Below are 18,562 nucleotides of genomic sequence, written 5' to 3'. Positions count from 1 at the left end.
TTGCTTTAGGTCAAGAGGCTCAAACACTGCTTTTCACTTCTTTTACTGTCCTTGTTCTCAGCACCGCAATCACCCTGGATGCCTGGGGCTCCCGGGGCAGGAAGTGGGGTGAGAGGCCGCTGGCCCAGGGGCTCTGAGACACTGTCCTGTGTCAGGAAGGTGAAGGGGCGGGGCCTGGATGGCTCCGTTCCATCAGCACTTTCACGAGGTGGAGAAAATACATCACCGGCCACTGGTTTTAGGTTTTGTAAGACCTGAGAGAGCGGGAAGGACCCAGAATAACGGGGAGTCCAATCTGAGAAGACAGGACACGGCCCTGAACTTCCGGGTGAGAATGGGGAGAGCTGAAGAGGAGATGTAAGGAGATGTGGGATAACAAGACTTCCAGTTGACAGCGGTCCATGGGCTGCTACAACCAGAACGACCCCCGAGGGGCAGAGCTAACAGGGAAGGAAGAAAGAAAAATCCCCAGGACTTTAAAAGTAAATCTATTCCCTTTTACAGAGGCAGGAAGCTTTGCTCCCGAGTCCGGCTGCCTGTCCCCAGAAGATGGAAAAGCAAATCGAAGACCCTCACAGCAGCGGTCGCCAGCATTTCGGAACTCACGGCCACAAGGGTCCACAGACCTCCGGCTGGCGACCAGGGTCCGCAGACCTCCAGCTGGTGACCAGGGTCCGCAGACCACCAGCTGGCGACCGCTGCCTTAAAGCACGGAGAACTACGCCACGCTAGCGCAGAGGCCCGTCCTGTGTAGGAAGGAGGGGATACTAGATAAAAGACTAGATGAAGCATAATAAAAGACTACAAAATAATATAAAGTGGAATTATGCTGTCTACAGACTTATTTATAAAAATCCCAGAATTCAAAAATAACTGTTTAGCAACAAGGAGTAAAAAAAAAAAAAGAAAGTCATTATCAGTCCAAGTAGGTGTAAAGAAAATATACATATCTGATTTTAAAATCCTATCTAATAATAGAGTAATATGCAAATTAGGCATCACTCCATGACAAAATGGCGGCCCCCATACCCACAAGATGGCGGCGCCCAGTCCCCTCAGCCCCGCTGCTAGAGTGTCTGGCCTGTCCCACCAGCAAACAGAGCACTGAGAGCAGGGCATGGTTGCTTCCTTAGTGCTGCGGCAGCGGGAAGACGCCAGGCCCTGCACACATGGAGCCGGCGGAGGAGCAGGGCATGGAGTCTTCCTGATGGTCGCCGCGGCGATCGGGAAGACGCCAAGCTCTGCGCACACGGAGCCGGCGGAGGAGCAGGGCATGGCGTCTTCCCAATGGTCGCCGAGGCGATCGGGAAGACTCCAGTGCCAGCAGAGCAGGGCATGGCGGCTTCCTGATCTCGACAGCCAGGAAGCCGCCAGGCCCTGCAAAGCCGGGCATGGTGGCTTCCTTAGTGGGGCAGTGGCAGGGAAGTCCCCAGACGTGGCAGACAGAGCCCAGACAGCAGGGCTTGGGGGCTTCCTTAGTGGGCAGTGGCGGTGGCAACACCCCCAGGCCCCGCAGACAGAGCCTGGACAACAGGGCATGGGGGCTTCCTTAGTGGGCAGTGGCGGTGACAACACCCCCAGGCCCCGCAGACAGAGCCTGGACAACAGGGCATGGGGGCTTCCTTAGTGTGTCCGTGTCTGGGAAGCCCCCAGGCCCGGCAGACAGAGCACACTGCAGGGCACTGGGGCTTCCTTCACATGGCACATGGCGGCAGCAGGCAGAGAGTGACAGCAGGGCATGGGGGCTTCATCTCCATGGCTGCAGGGAAACCTCCAGGCCCCACAGAGAGCAGAGAACCATGGGGAGTGGGCCTAAGCCATCAGTAGGACACCCCCTGAGAGCTCCTGGATTGTAGAGGGTGCAGGTTGGGCTGAGAGACCCCCGTGCACGAATTTCGTGCACCAGGCCTCTAGTATATGAATAAATTTATGAGTTAGAGGATGGAAAAAGTAAGCAACTAAAGAGGATTAAAATGCTAGACCAGTGGTCGGCAAACTCATTCATCAACAGAGCCAAATATCAACAGTACAACAATTGAAATTTCTTTTGAGAACCACATTTTTTAAACTTAAACTTCTTCTAATGCCACTTCTTCAAAATAGACTCGCCCAGGCCGTGGCATTTTATGGAAGAGCCACACTCAAGGGGCCAAAGAGCCGCATGTGGCTTGCGAGCCGCAGTTTGCCGACCACGGTGCTAGACCCATGCCTGACGCTATGTCAGAAACAGAATCCCAGCTCCAAGACCAGCAGTGGGCGAAGTGATGCGCAGAACAACTCAACGCAGCACAAGCTGCATTTCACTCTCCAGGTCAGCACTGAATGCAGTCACCTGGGGATCTGGCAAAGGCACAGAGGAAGACTTCACACCTAACACTGTTTTCTCAAGAAGAAAGCTGTGGGTGAATGTATGTGTTATTGACGTCCATACCTGTGTCTTCGAGGGGCCTATATCCAGGCCTTGCACAAATTTTTCCAGAAAGTTCTTTACCGCCACCCAGGGGTAGATACTGTTCGATTCATCGCACACAACCACCACGTCTATGAAGGAAGTGCAGGCTACACAGGGGAAGAGGAGAAACAGATTTCTAAAGTCACTAAAAATGAGGCGGTGACCTAGAGCCGAGGGGTTGGGGTGCTGACACGTTTCCCTGCCTTTAATGGACAGCACCGCCCAGACCCGCCGCCACACTTCACTCACTCTGCACCGCCGGCGAGAAGCTGGCCAGGAGCTGAAAGTCGGGGCTGACGTCGGAACAAACCCCAGTCGTGTAATACTGACTTCCGCACTGCTGAGCCCACAGCGGGCCGCATGTCTAAAAAAAACGAGAACAGTGACAGAACATGGAACCCATCAGACCTCCACCTCTCCATCCGTGAGACCCAAGACCGTCTCTGTTCCTCTGCAAGTCCTAGGGATGCCAAGGCGTGGAATTAACAAGTCCAAATGCCTTTGATTGTCTGTGGAACCTAATGAACAAAATGAATTGACCAACAAAGTAAGACCCGATGCATGGAACAGATGGACACACCTTGAGGTGGGGTTGGGGGGATGAGAAGATATACCCCAAAGAACGTATATATAGGCACAGCCCATAGACACAGGCAATCAGATGGTGGAGACCTGGGGTTGGGGGTAGGAACTGGAAGGAGGGAGAGAAAATGGGCGATATCTGTGATACTATCAACAATAAAGAACATATTTTAGAAAATGCCTGAGTACAGGGCGAAGGGCAGACAGGAGGGAGGGAGCGGCAGGGAGGAGCTGTGCCCAAGGGCAGGCTTCGGGAGGAGGGGCGCTGGCACCCATCAAGGTCACCCACCAAACTAGAGGAAAGGGGTGCTTCCATCCCAGGGGACACCCGGGAGGAACGTGAGCGCAAAGCTTCACATGCAAAGTGAAGATGAACATGGCGCCTGTTTGAAGGTCGTTGTGAAGGTTACATGGGTCTGTAGGAATGAAACACCCAGAACAGCGCTGGGCCAGCAGCAAGGGGGGGAGCTGTCAGCAGCATCCTATCCTGGTCTTTCCCGAACGCGGGCTCCTCCTGTCCCCTCCATGTGGAGTATCAGCAGAAACCACAAACGCACGTCCCCAGGGCCCCGCAGGGAACTAGAGGAGAGCTCGGGCCAGGGGCAGAGGCCAAGGTGTGTGAGGAGGTCACCCCGCACGCAGGGGCAGGACACCCCGGCTCCGCCCAGGGACAGCCAGGCCACCCACATTCTCAAGGAGAGTCAGAGAGGACGGATTTCATGTGAAAATCCAGTTTCAAAAACCACTCTGCTAAACAACCGCAGATGAGGTTCATGGGCTGCCTCTGTTCAGTTCTCTGAGGACGTCGGGGCCCATGTCCACTCCCCCAAACCTGCAGTCACCAGGCTGGCCGGGCCTTCAGGCCCACACCCCGGGCTCCACCCTGAGTCCCCCCATCAGCCCAACCCCCAACTTCCCGCCAGCCAGCCCTGAGTGCCAGGCCCTCCCGAGTCAGTCACACGGGAAATGCTTGCTCAGACATTATGGAAATCATTAGATGGAAAACAGCGGGGAAGGGACATCCAGTCAAGATCTTAATAAAGAGGCTACAAAGCTCACCATTAAGCTGTGGACCAATCATTAAAACTGAACCGAAAAGTGTGGTCTTGCAAAAAGCCATCCTATATAATAAAGAGGTAATATGCAAATTGACCACCACTCCAACACACAAGATGGCCGCCCCATGTGGTCAAAGATGGCCGCCCCCATGTGGACACAAGATGGCCACCACAAGATGGCTGGCAGGCAGGAGAGGGCAGTTGTGGGCAATCAGGCCAGCAGGGGAGGGCAGTTGGGAGGGACCAGGCCTGTAATGGAGGGCAGTTGGGGGCAATCAGGCCTTCAGGGGAGGGCAGTTAGGGATGACCAGGCTGGCAGGGGAGGGCAGTTGGGGGTGACCAGGCATGCAGGGGAGGGCAGTTGGGGGCGACCAGGCCTGCAGGGGAGGGCAGTTGGGGGCAACCAGGCTGGCAGGGGAGGGCAGTTAGAGGCAATCGGGCTGGCAGGGGAGCAATTAGGCATCGATCAGACTGGCAGGGGAGTGGTTAGGGGGTGATTAGTTCTGGATTGTGAGAGGGATCCCAGATTGGAGAGGGTGCAGGCTCGGCTGAGGGACACACACACACACACACACACACACACACACACACATCCTCCCCTGTGCATGAATTTCATGCACCGGGCCTCTAGTTGGAAGAATAAAAGGAAATTCATTTGACCCAGTTTAATTGTTGAGAGCAGGCAGCAGCTGTGGTCATTTTTCATGCTCAGAGAACAAGGTTGATTTTCCTTATAAAACGAGTTCATTTTGCCAATTACAGGAAAAATCATAATGGATACCTTAGGTAATTTACTAAATAATAGATACCAACCATTAATTCCTAGATCCCCATCCCCAAGTTGGATTTTTCTAATCATCTTGAAAAATAATAACTCATGAAGTATCCAAAAAAAAATTTAAAGCAAAGGAAAACAGCACTAAGAAGTTGAAATTCAAATGTGCCAATTGTCAATGCCAGAACTATTCCTGCTTTAAGCCCAGAATTTAAGAAGGCTCAAAAAAAATGTGATGATTGTCTGTCTTTTCCACAGAAGTCCTGAGAGTATCTTAAATTTTTGATCTCTTAGGTATGTAAAGAAAACTGGCTTTTTTTCCTTCTTCTTTTTTTCTCTCTCCCACAGCTCTCTCTCTCTTCTTCCCTCCCTGCCTCCCTCCCTCCCTGCCTCCCTCCCTCCCTTGACACATGGCTAAATTAATCTCTCAAATTCTCTTGAAACTTCATTTTCCTCCATCTGAAGTTACAGGTTAAAAACTTTTGAAGCACATTCCATAATCCCCATGTCTCAGTATATTTCTCTTTCTGAATTTATTCAACTTTAAAAACAAAGAAGCAAAAAAAAAAAAGTGAAGGTGATCGATTATAAGGACTTTAAAATATCAGAAAGCATGGCGATCCATTGCAACATTCATCCACGCATTGATGCAACACATATAATAAGCAAAACCTGATTCCCTTAGGGCAGTGGTCGGCAAACTCATTAGTCCACAGAGCCAAATATCAACAGTACAACGATTGAAATTTCTTTTGAGAGCCAAATTTTTTAAACTTAAACTTATATAGGTAGGTACATTGTTATTAACTTAATTAGGGTCCTCCTTCAATCGCACTGTACGTGCGCACCCGCACGTGGTATTTTGTGGAACAGCTACACTCAAGGGGCCAAAGAGCCACATGTGGCTCTCGAGCCACAGTTTGCCGACCACTGCCTTAGGGGTACAAAGTCTGTCTGAATACTAACGTCTACTGGTGAAAGTAGAATGACATTGCTCAAATCGGTTCAATTTTCAGAAGAAGCCAGTTGTACACGTAGGCTTGTCGGTTAGCAGGTCACAGGTAAAACTAAGGTAAAGGTAAGCTTTCTAAGACTCTTCTAACAGGACAACACAAGGCGGATACACCTGTAAGGGCTGGTGCGAATGTGAAATACAGCTGCGTTTTTATTTGCCTTTCATCTCTTTCTGTGGTGCAATGGTTTTCACCTTTTATAGAGCCCAATCGTTTCAACCATTCCCCATGTTATTTCTTGGCTTAGTTCTGAGCTGAGAAATTCTTCCCTCTCTCAGAAAGTCCCCGCGTTCTTTACGTGTCTCCGGCACCCCCTCACGTCACGCAGTGCGCGTGGATGTGCACGGCAGGAACAGCCCCGGGCCCAGCGCCTTGTCAGCAAGGCCTCCTCTCTGGCTTCGTTCCAGGAAGTAACGCGAGGAAACACCGACGGGAAATGAGAAGCGAGACCGGGCCGGCCTGCACGGCACCAGCTCTGCGAGGTCAGAGGAAATGACACGCAGAAGTGCCTTCCAGCTGAGACCTACTTTCACAATCCGCAGCACCTGCCTGGGGTCCCGCAGGGGGGAGCCCCGGCTTCTGCTGTTATCAACAGAGACCAGGCTCCTCTACTCCCCCTTTCCAGAACATTCTGGGCAATGGTTGTGCCGAGGATCTTAAGAAGCCTGCGCACCAACAGGAAGCTCCTTGGGGGGACAGCCACACAGCGTGACTCGGCAGAAAGCACGCGCCCACAGTGAACCCCCAGGTCTGCTTCCCGGAGGGGTGGTGAGGGCTGACCGCACGCGCCCGGGGAAGGATGGGGGTTGAGGATGGGGGGTGAGGAGGGAACACTCACGAGAAACCCTCCGGTGCCCGCGTTCCTGCTGAGCGTCAGGCCGAGGCTCATGTTGCTTTTTATCTCCGTCACGTTGGGGATGCTCACGGAGGCTGCAAAGGGAAGGGGAGCGCGCGGTTACGTTGCTGCGTTTCTGTAACTGGAGGAGCTCGGCTGTTAGACGGCCCGCGGCGCCCGCTTCTCTGTAGCGTTGGGCTCAGTGTCACTGTCGTGTGCCATCTGGAGGTGGTGAACCTGAGAGCCTTCCCATTGAACAGTCTGAAAGCAGCGCTGGCCACGCAAAGCACAGCTTTGGTCTCCAGTTTGCCAGCCCTGCTCTTCCCAAGGCCACGGACACTCCACCTCATGCTTCTTCCGCACCAGAAAGACAATATCCTAGAGCATCGTGAAGAATGACCATATGGCCCGGCCGGCGTGGCTCAGGGGTTGAGCATCGCCCTAGGAACCAGGAGGTCATGGTTCGATTCCCGGTCAGGGCACATGCCCGGGTTGCAGGCTCAATCCCCAGTGTGGGGCGTGCAAGAGGCAGCCGATCAATTCTCTCTCTCTCTCTCTCTCTCTCTTCTCTTCCTCTCTGAAATCATTAAAAATATATATTTTTAAAAAGAATGCCATGTAGTTGAATCTGGCTTTAAGCAACAGTGAGCTGACTTCAGAAGGAGAGCCGAGACTAGCCGGTCACATAACACATCTCTGCAGACGTCAGGCCTGAAGTGCAGCGCAGCCTCTCGGGGCTCCTGGAGGCCCTGCAGGAACTCCTGTCCTTGTTTCTTGGAGGAGGGAGTCAGTGCCCAGGGACCAGGGAGGGTTCCACCCGCTCCACTCTGCCCTTGACTGACAGTCCCCGCCTCTGACCGCCTCCCTCCACTCTCCCTACGAACAGCACTGTCTCCTCCGGGCCAGAAAGTCTGTTTCCCTAATCCTGCTCGCCACGCACCTCTGGAAATGGCGTGCCCTTCCTCTCCCTGACCCTGCTCACCTCCACGTGCTCCTGAGCCCGGGTAACCTGCGCCCTCCCTTCCGCACGGCTGGGTTGTGCTCCCGCCGGGGAGTCTCACGGCCTCCGCAGAGACAAACAGCGGAGCTCCGGTGCGCGTGGCTTTTTTTTTTTTTTATTTAGGAAGACGATACGTCAGTACATATATATAATTTTTTAAAAATAAAATGTATACCTTAGAGGTGAGTGTTTGAAAGCTAGAGGGAATATGAAACCTTGGGCTGCTAGAATAAAACTTCTGAGCACTCACCCCAGGATATGTTTTATTTTTAGAAATTTTACATTTACACGTATCTGCGTGGGGGGGGGGGGGGGGGTTATGCAGATGTCTGGAGAGCACGGATCTAGATGGCCCTCCACCCCAGCCAAGGGCCCTATGGGCACTCACCCCATGTCACTGAAAACAGGGTCACTGAGCGCCCGCTAGGTCCAGAAAGGGTGAGGGAGACGGAGATGGGTCAGAAACGGCCGCCCTCGTCTCTAGCCTTCACCACTGGTTTGAATCGCTCCCTTCCCTCGGTTTCCACAGCACGTGCTTCCCTAATCCACGGCTTCTTTTTTAAAAATGTGCTTTTATTGATGTCAGAGAGGAAGGGAGAGGGAGCGAGAGACAGAAACATCCATGACGAGAGGGAATCATGGATCGGCTGCCTCCTGCACGCCCCGCACTGGGGATCGGGCCCGCAGCCGGAGCCTGTGCCCTGAGCGGGAACCAAATCAGGGACCTCCTGGTCCTGGGTAGATGCTCAGGTACTGAGCCCCGCCGGCCGCGCCACGCCTCGGTTCCTGGGGGCTCCGTGACCCCTGGGTGCTGGCTCTTTGGACTGATGACGATGAAGGGAGTGAGCAACGTGTGACTTGCCTCGGGAAGAGCTGGGCGGAAGCATGACTCATTCAGGCTTCCAGTAACTGTCAGTGACTCCGTGCATTAATAGAAAGCATCTGAGATGTGGGTACTTAAAACAGCCATCCCAGCCAGTCCAGGCCACCCCACGTCGTGAATGTTTCTATCAGAATGGAGTCATTCAGACACAGCACCCCTGAATCAGCCTTAGGACTGACATCTCTGTACTTCATGGGGTGTATTTTGGGGAGAGAGAGGGGACTTTGGGCAGCCTTAGATTTCTGTAAATTATCAGGAAAATGCTCCTGAACGCGGGTGGGATCCGGCTCCCGTCTGGGGGCGGCTGGTCCAGGGGGCAGCCCATTCCCACGCGTCTCAGGAAACCAGGTCTCACTCTGTCGGAAGTCTGGCTACCAGTGGGCCAATACAACCGAGAAGAGAAAGGCGAGGGAAGCTGTTGGCAGTCCTTTAAGACAGAGCCGTGACCGGTTTTGTCCTTTTCCATCGTGTGTGTGACAGCAGCTCTGCTCGCCGTGAAAACCGCGTTGCCACCCACAGCTCACCTTGCAGATTGAGCTTCTCGCACGCGGCCGTGGGCAGGTGGAGAGGACATCGGTACACGTCTCCCATGCGGTTGTCCGGGAAGCCACTCCACGGCGAGCCGACCAGCAGCCTGCAAACGGGAATTCTTTCCGTTAGCTATGAGACGGCAGCCAACGCTTCTGACAGAACACTGACCGCAACGCCGTGGAGAGACACCCTCCATGTCCATTTCTCACGAGTGACTCGTCCTATTTGTTCAGCCATCAACTGGTCTTCTTCCCTCCGCTCTGCCCCTCAGGGTGCCCGGTGGGACCTGTAAGGCGCTGTCTGGCCCCGCCCCCTGGGAGCCTCTGAGCAGAGCTGAGCAGTGGGCACATAACACAAGCCCCAGTGTCAGCCAGGTGTTTCATTTTCTAGCGGCCACATGAATAAAACAGAGAGCCACACGTGAAATTACTTCAGCATATTTACTTAGCTCCATGCATCAAAACTAGCACGCAATCGGAATGAGCATCACCCATGAGCATCACCCATGAGCTACCTGACATTCTAGTTTTCCCACAGCAAGTCTTTGACATTCACCGTGTACCTCCTCCTTGGAGCACATGTCAATACGGACACAGAACATTCCCAGTGCTGGTAGCCACGGGCGGCGTGGCCATCCCCTTGGTCAGCCCAACTCTAAAGAAGGAAGTGGTGCCCGGCCGGTGTGGCTCAGTGGTTGAGCATCGACCAGTGAACCAGGAGGTCAAGGTTCGATTCCTGGTCAGGGCACATGCCTGGGTTGCAGGCTCGATCCCCAGTGTGGGGCGTGTGGAAGGCAGCCGATCAATGATTCTTTCTCATCATTGATGTCTCTCTCCCTTTCCCTTCCTCTCTGAAATCAATAAAAAAGTATTTTTTTAAAAAAGAAGGAAGTGGTATTAAAACCAGAGCAAAAACTCACATTTGTTGAGCACCTTCTATGCCCTAACAACTTCCATGCTATGCGGGGAGCAGAGGCAGATCTCAATGGCGTTACGTGTATTGTTTGTACACGGGGGTCTTTGGCAAAGACTACAGAGCAGCCCTGCTCACAGCCGGAAGCAGGATGTGGAGGTCAGCGGCTGGGCTCACCTTCCCCGGGTTAGTTTCACTTCCCGTGCAGCTTCTCCTCTAGAGACTAGATTTCCCTGCAGAGCCCTCACCTCACCCAACATTTCTCACCACGCAGAACGGACCGAAGAGTCTATGCGATAGTCTAATTAACAATATATATCCTTTATTGATTTCAGAGAGGAAGGGAGAGGGAGAGAGATAGAAACATCAATGATGAGAGAGAATCACTGACCGGCTGCCTCCTGCACGCCCCCTCCTGGGGATCAAGTCCACAACCCGGGCACGTGCCCTGACTGAATAGAAGTGTCACCTCCTGGTTAATAGGTCCACGCTCCACCACTGAGCCACACCAGCCGGGCTCAACAGTCTAAGTTTTAGAAACCAGAGCAGCAGCTTAATTACTCAGCAACATCCTGCTACGAAAGAGGAGTATTTTTGAGTCCACGTGTTTTCTTTGTCTAAGTTGGAAAGGATTAGAGTATCTGTCTAGGAAACAAATCCTTTCATAAGCTATTTGTATAAACATTTATCATTATCAATTAAACAGCAGGTGCCCCCGGCTAAGTGTTACAGTGGCTTAAAAACAGCCCAAGGCACACTTCTGTTCACTTAATCTAGTAAAGCTGTGTAAAATACGTGACAGCTAAACCAATAATACAAATGCACGACAAGATGTGGGCGAGTTCCCTCTGGAACAAATACTAGGCTGGCCGGAGCGTGGAGGGGCAGCCGGCATTCTTAGCGGAGGGAACCAGGGCATCCTGGGAACAGGAAGAACGGAGCATGTGAGAGACCCTTAATGGGTCAGTGGTAAGTCTCCCCGCTTACTGGGCTGACAGAATTATCCTGGAGGGAATCACGACATTCCTCAGTCCACGGACAGGAAGAGGAGGGAGGCTGGTGTAGTTACCCCCAGGATTTCAGGTGACAACTGGAGAGGAGGAGGCAGGCTAGGAGAGGGTGGGACGGCATCGGGACAGGATAAGCGGGTGGGGGGACCCTGCGGGGGTGGCCGAGCCTCTGCCAGGCGTGGACTGCACCCCAGCGCAGGCAGAACAACGGCAGCGGAGGCCCGGCCTGGGAGCGCCTCTGCAGGGAGCTGGCACCCCTCCAGGCCTGCCCAAAATAGCACTCACCGGCCAATTACCTCGTGGCAAAATAGTGATTATGGAGAGTTCCAGAACAGAGCGGTTCGCCCACCCCCCTGGATGCTGAAATCCCTTGTCAGGTCGGTAAACAGTGTTTAAGTTTAAGGTGGTCGAGGTTGTTTCATACCCAGCCTGCCCTTGGTCTGCGAGTCTCTACACTCCCCAGGGTCCCCTTCGTGCTAGCGAGTTCCCAGGGAGGATGACAGAGGTCCTTAGGCCAGAGCGTGTCTGCTTAGATTCGGCAAATGCTGATTGCGATCCCGGGGGCTGACACAGTCCACAGCTCCGGGGGTACTGCTCCCACATGGACGGTGTGCCCTGGCGTGTCCACCCGGGAGGGTGCACATGGGGCCAACCCTACTGTGGCCAGACTTGATTCAGCCACTGGGAGACCTCGGTGAATACGTCAGACAACACCTCCTGGCCACGCCCGGCTGGTGCTGCTCAGTGGTTGAGCACAGTCCCATGAATCAGGTCAGGGCACCTGCCCGGGTTGCGGGCTCGATCCCCAGTGTGGGGCCTACGGGAGGCAGCCAATTAATGATTCTCTCTCATCATTGATTTTTCTATCTCTCTCTCCCTCTCCCTTCCTCTCTTAAATCAATAAAAATATATTTTTAAAAATACAGGTGCATTTAAAACATTTTATCTCTATTTACACTCATCTACCCCAGATTTGTTCTTTATAGGCAGTCCTCAGGTTACGTGGACTTGATGTACGTCATTTCGTGTTTACGTCGCCATCTCCCATCCTATCTAATAAAGAGGGAATATGCTAATTGACTGCCCCGCCCTCAAAGATGGCAGTGCCCACAGCCAATAAGGAGGGAATATGCTAATTGCTGCCCTGCCCTCAAAGATGGCAGTGCCCACAGCCAATAAGGAGGGAATATGCTAATTGCTGCCCTGCCCTCAAATATGGCAATGCCCACAGCCAATAAGGAGGGAATATGCTAATTGACTGCCACGCCCTCAAAGATGGCAGTGTCCAAAGCCACAAGATGGTGGCACTCAGTCCCCTCAGCCTCCCAGCCACCCAGGGCCGCCCGAGGCTCAGGTAACCAGGGCTGGCCAAGGCTTGCGCTGCCGGCAGTGGCAGCAGCAGAGGTATGATGGGGCGTCGCCTTCCCCTGATCACTGGGTCGCCTTCCACCCCTAAGGGCTCCCAGACTGTGAGAGGGGGCAGGCCAGGCTGAGAGACCCCCATCCAGTGCATGAATTTTCATGCACCAGGCCTCTAGTTTATTTATAAAAAAAAAAAAGTTCTGTCATTTCAACATATGTACATATGTGCTTTATGTTTTTTATTATTTATTTACCACAAGTAAAGGTCAGGAATTGTTATCTTTCTTTTAACTTTTTTTTACTGTTTCACTTCATTACTGCTGTGTATGTGCTCCCTGTGAGTGTTTATGTAGGTGGGTTCCAGCTTACGGCGAAAATCGCTACGTCACCCGTAGGAACGGATCTCCGACGTAACCCGAGGACCTACTGTATTAGCTCTGTCCGCTTAGCGAAACTCCTGAGCCTGTGTCTGCGTCCCCTCGTTTGTAAAGGGGGCAATGGCTGCACAAAGCTCTCAGAGGCATCAGGAGTATTCTGCGTCTGGAGAAGAAAGAATACCCGATGAACACCGGGCATTGTTATGCCAACATCCTATATGCCAGTCTGCGGTCTGCTCTAGAGCTGAATGCCTCCTCCTTAGTATTTATCTAAAATCTGCTGCAGACAGTCCATTATATTTACAACACACAGGAAGCGTAGTTACCTGTCTCCTTAATTCTAAGTTAAAACCGTGATGTAAGCTCACACAGAGATGGGTGTTTGGGGCCGGGACACAAGTTCATTCTCGTCGCCTTTTCCGCAGGAGCGTCTCGGGAACAAGGGACTATTCCTGCAGCGGGAAATACCCGGCTGGCCAGGCAGGCCCCGTCCAGAGCGGCTGCCCCGGGCTCACGTCGCTGAGGCATAGCATGAGCTCAGCCTGTTCTGGGGGAGGCCTTGGGGAAGACAAACAGCCCAGTGTGTCTCCCCGAGCTCCCAGGAAGCGACCTGACCACCCCCCGCCCCCGCCCCCGCCCCGTGCATTGTGTGCGATAAGGATCGCGTCACTGCGCTTGAACTCCCATGGGGGACGAGCCGAGTGAGCACGCAGGCCACAGGTTCACAGGGGACGGGCGCTCAGGGCTCTGCTCGGGGGCACCTGCCCTGGCAGTGCCGACTGGACTCCTGTTTGAAAAGTTCCCTCTGGCTCCAGGGAGGAGAGGGAGGAGGTGCTGAGAGGCTGCTGGGCAGCACCCGAGAGGCCCTGGGGAGAAGCGGGCTGCGGGCACGGTGTCTGGGGGGAGGGCCGACAGGACTGGCCCTGAGGAGACATGGGGAGGGGAGAGGGGAGAGGGGTTGGGACTTGGAGCCTCGGCTGCTGGGCGGCTGGTGCAGGAATCAGCTGCTCCTCACAGCCCAGCGCACTCTGTGTGTCTGTCCATCAGGCACTAGAGAGAGGCGTGACAGGCGTCTGCAGTCAGGGCAGAGCAGGGATGGAGCTGTAACATCGGCGCCAGCAAGTGTCTCTCTACATTCCAAGGTCAAACTACTCCAACCACAACGTCTGTGTGTCTTTGTAGCTTCCTACGGTTTATGGTTCTCAAAGCATAAGTAGATACTTGTTAGAGGTATTCTCTCTCCTCTCTCTCCCCCGCCCCCCGCCCCAATGATGACAGTAATTGCTCTCATTGGCTCTGGTGTCCAACCAGACTGTTCTGACCCTTCAGGCTGGCAGACTCTCTGCCACCGCATTCCTTCCCGAGGCTCCTGGCATCAGGGACTGCTCTTCCGCAGCCTCTTCACCGCCACCCCAGAGACTAGCTCACGATTCGCCTCCTCCACGGCCTTCAGAGACCCACTACCCTCCCCAGTGACCGCTTCATCTCGTCCCCGTCACAGACAGCCCTGCTCCAAAATGTGAACACTGGATGCTAAACGTTCCTTTGAATTCTCTTCTAGAGCACCCACCGGAAGCTCACCCAGGAAAGGAGGGGGTGGATTGTAGCTGTTATGCGACAGCCCACAGCGGCCCCTTTAATCACTGCAAAGACCCTGGCTGGGAAGCTCCAGGGAGTCCTGTGCGGCCCCAGCGGGTGAGGCTCCGTGCAGGACTCCTGCCCACCAGGGGGCAGCAGCTCCGGCCGGAGTGCACCCACAGCTCTTCTGCCCAAAGACAACCTTCAGAATCATCTGAGTCTATTTTCATAATTACCAGGGGAAGCGGAAACCAGCAGGGGGCGTAGATTTCCATGTCCATGAAGGCGGCTGGATATAAATGGCCCATGGTTGGCAAAGGTAATCATTGCCCAGCACTACAAGCACACAGGGCCGTTCTGGGAAAATGAAAGATGCCAAGTGCACTAGAGCAAGCGCCTTGGTAACTGGGCGGATGGACTCTTCTCCCACCAGCAGGGGAGGCTGATGTAGAAGGAAACCAGGAGACAGAGCCTTGACGAAGGAGACAATTTAGGGAACTAGTCTAGCCCCTGGCAATGCCCTGCGGCCGCATTGGCTACTGAACGGTTACAAACTCAACAAGACCAGCTTACAGACAAAGAAATGGACATAAATCTACCTATTATCTATCTATCATCTATCATCTATCTATCATCTATCTATCTATCTATCTATCATCTATCTTCTATCTATCGATCTATCATCCCTCTATCATCTATCATCTATCTATCTATCTATCTATCCATCTATCTATCATCTATCTATCTATCTATCGATCTATCATCCCTCTATCTATCATCTATCTATCTACCCATCTATATATCTATACCTATCATCTATCTATCATCTATCTTCTATCTATCTTCTATCATCTATCTATCTATCTATCATCATCTATCTATCTTCTATCATCTATCTATCTATCTATCTATCTATCTCTATCTATCTATCTATCATCTGTCTAACCTATCTATCTATCATCTTCTATTAAGTGCCAAGACTGGTATTATGAATTTGCTATGGCATATGTAGAGAAAATGAATAGCACTATCAATTCCATCAATTAGCAATCTGAGAGTTATCAACTCTCAGAGAAAACTCCTTCATTTAAAGATGGTTGAGGCCTCCTCATCAGTAAATAGTCATGATCCCACTGGAACAAGCAATTGCCGTCCAGTATTAAATGTATTTCGTGTTTTTTATTGAAATAACGAAGAAGAGAGTGTTCTTACCAGTTGCCTTTTGGGTGGATGAGCTGCTGCACCGAGTAGCCAAACTGGGCATCGGAAGGACCGGAGAATATCCTCGCTTCTGGGAGGCCCACGTTGTATGCCACACAGCAACGCAAGATGCCTAGCGAGGAGAACAAAGACGTGGCCCGTGTGCCACCTGTGAATATAATCTGTAACAGAATTCCCCACGGCCACTCTAAAAACAACTTGCTCGACATAATGCTTCTCCTCATCAGTTTGCCAAGAAACAGCAGCTACTGCTTTTAGCCATTTACTTGGGGCCCTGAGAGTTATCAGCTCTCGAAGAATATAAAGTAGTGGCATCATGCTTAGTACTTTATATTCATGATTCATTATCTCATACATCTTCACAAGCAGCCCTGAGAGATGGCTGCTGAGAGCACCTCTGTTTTCCAGAGATCTCGGACGCTCCCGGAGATAAGCGAGTCTCACAGGTGGAAGGTGAGGAGAGTGAGGAGAGGGTTTGAGCACAGGACTCTGCCACAGGAGGCTGGCCTCTAACCCAGTCCCCTCCAGGGATTTCTGTGACCCAGTCCTCATTGTCCTCTAACAGAAAGAGACGAAGCCTCCCGCCCCCTGCAGGGCTGGCCTGTCTCCTATCTGCTCAATCTCCCTGGAGATCTTGACATGGCGTCTATGAAACGTCTACTGAAAACGCGCTGACACATCGAAGAAGGTAGAAAAACCACAGCTCCTGGAAAACCGTGCCATGCCTTCCAAGAAGAGATCCTCATTGAGGAGGAAAATGCAGAGGGAATCATCACAGGTGGTTTTGCTTTTGGAGACTTCTTTCTGACACTCAAGGAACGATCATCACTTTCAAAAACGACAAAGACCAGGAAGGATGAAGCAGATTTGAAAAACCCTGCTTTCTAATGGAAAGGGAATGAGGGGAGAGAGTCTGGTAGATTCTGCACCAAGAGCATTAATGTCAGCTGCCCTCCATCCTGTTCTCCATCCTGTTCCTCACCCTGCCCCTCACCCTGTCCCTCACCCTGTCCTCCATCCTGTCTTCCACCCTTTCCCTCACCCTGTCCCTCACCCTGTCCCTCACCCTGCCCTCCACCCTGCCCCTCACCCTGTCCTCCATCCTGTCTTCCACCCTTCCCCTCACCCTGCCCCTCACCCTATCCCTCACCCTCTCCCTCACCCTGCCCTTCACCCTGTCCTTCACCCTGTCCTCCATCCTGCCCTTCACCCTGTCCCTCACCCTGTCCTTCACCCTGTCCTCTACCCTGTCCTCCACCCTGTCCTTCACCCTGTCCTCTACCCTGTCCTTCACCCTGTCCTCCATCCTGCCCTTCACCCTGTCCCTCACCCTGTCCCTCACCCTGTCCTCCACCCTGTCCTCCACCCTGTCCTTCACCCTGTCCCTCACCCTGCCCCTCACCCTGTCCTTCACCCTGTCCTCCACCCTGTCCTCCAACCTTCCCCTCACCCTGTCCTCTACCCTTTCCTCCACCCTGCCCCTCACCCTGTCCTCCACCCTGTCCTTCACCGAAGGCAGACTGAACTCCTTAACACCGACATCGAAGTTCCATTAAGAGGTGTTGTCACAAAGGAATACCCCCTTTCCGGGCACACTGGAAGTGCATGGCATTTCATGTCTGGTGTTTCAGGTACAAACATCACGGAGGGAAGCCTGGCCCCACTGCGCCTGCGCACTTCTGGGAGCAGCCTCCAAAGGAGTAAGGCAGTCAGTCACCCACAATGCCCTGGGACGGAGAGCAGTACCTCTCCCAGTTCCGTGGACCTGTTCACTCTAGAGTGCAGCTCATGGGTTTGCAGAAATGCGTGCTTCCAGGGAGAGAAGAGCAGAGAATACTCCAGAAATGCTCTGCAGCAACCCCACACAGGTCTGCCCTGGCCATTTGTACTTTGGAGGAAATAAATTGCAAAAGAAAACGAAGTCACGAGTTAATCAAAGAACCCGGAACGGACATTCAGAAACCTGGTGTTCCAATAGCCCGTTCACCGTCACCCCAAGGTGCAAACTCGGAAATGCTGCTGGAACGTGTCTCCGATGCTCTGACGTACCAGAGAAAGCTCGGGGTGATGTCGAACCGCTCCCCCCTTTTAAAATATCTGGTGCTGGAAAGACCACACAGGACTGTGTATGTAACGACCTCATTCTCCCTGTTAATTAGACCCTGGCAGAGCGGGCAGTGACATGGAATCACGATGGAGCTCATTTTATCACCTAGCAGCTACATTTCATTATATCTGTGTGTGTATAATGTGTGTGTGTGTGCGTGCGTGCGTGTGCATTCGTGTGTGTGTGTGGGTGCGTGTGTGTGTGTGTGTGCATGTGTGGGTGTTTGTGCATGTGTGTGTGGGTGGGTGTGTATGTGTGTGTGTATGTGCATGTGTGCGTGTGTGTGTCCCCGTGTGTGTGTGTGTGCGTGCGCGTGTGCATGTGGGTGTTTGTGCATGTGTGGGTGGGTGGGTGTGTATGTGTGCGTGTATGTGCATGTGTGCGTGTGGGTGTGTCCGTGTGTGTGTGTGTGTGTATGTGTGTGTGTGTGCACACACACTCTCTAAGGAGGACTCTCTGGGTCAGCGCGGGCACAGGTGTCACTGCCTGAAGGAGATGGAGCGCCTTCCCCGGTGCCCGGTGGGAACTGGGCCTCAGACGCTTCAGGGGCGTTGGCGGGAGCAGCGAGCTGGGCACCACAGGGCAGCAGGAAGGGGCAGCGGTAACCAGACACAGGGGGCCGCTCTCAGGGGACAGTGAGGTTCCCAGGAGACAGGCTCTCACCAACCAGGTCCTGGAGAGGCCAGCTGGGACCTGTCCTGGGAAAGTTTCCCTCCCCCCCCCCCCCCCCCCCCCCGCCGCTCATGGGTCTGGGAACCTAGGAAACAAGTTACCTGTTTCCAAATACGACGGTGCAACAGGCACAGCACAGCCATTTCTGGCCAAAGGGAGAAATTAAAGGAGCAAAGGGACACATACATACGTGT

The 18,562-nt window shown here is 53.1% G+C and overlaps 1 protein-coding gene across 1 annotated transcript in view; it reads right to left on the bottom strand.

Moving 5' to 3' along the window:
- The window catches only part of ITGA2 (integrin subunit alpha 2), a 73,817-nt gene that overhangs the window by 40,486 nt on the left and 14,769 nt on the right, over positions 1-18,562 (bottom strand). The window contains exons 2-6 of the mRNA XM_054714328.1: positions 15,581-15,701; positions 9,123-9,232; positions 6,719-6,810; positions 2,702-2,816; positions 2,432-2,559 (exon numbers count right to left, since the gene is read on the bottom strand). Coding sequence (XP_054570303.1) covers positions 2,432-2,559; positions 2,702-2,816; positions 6,719-6,810; positions 9,123-9,232; positions 15,581-15,701 — 566 coding nt within the window. The remainder of the gene's footprint in view (positions 1-2,431; positions 2,560-2,701; positions 2,817-6,718; positions 6,811-9,122; positions 9,233-15,580; positions 15,702-18,562) is intronic.

This window comes from Eptesicus fuscus, chromosome 4, assembly GCF_027574615.1.
Source record: "Eptesicus fuscus isolate TK198812 chromosome 4, DD_ASM_mEF_20220401, whole genome shotgun sequence".
Taxonomy (NCBI): Eukaryota; Metazoa; Chordata; class Mammalia; order Chiroptera; family Vespertilionidae; genus Eptesicus; species Eptesicus fuscus.
This window is presented reverse-complemented; position numbering and strand designations above follow the sequence as displayed.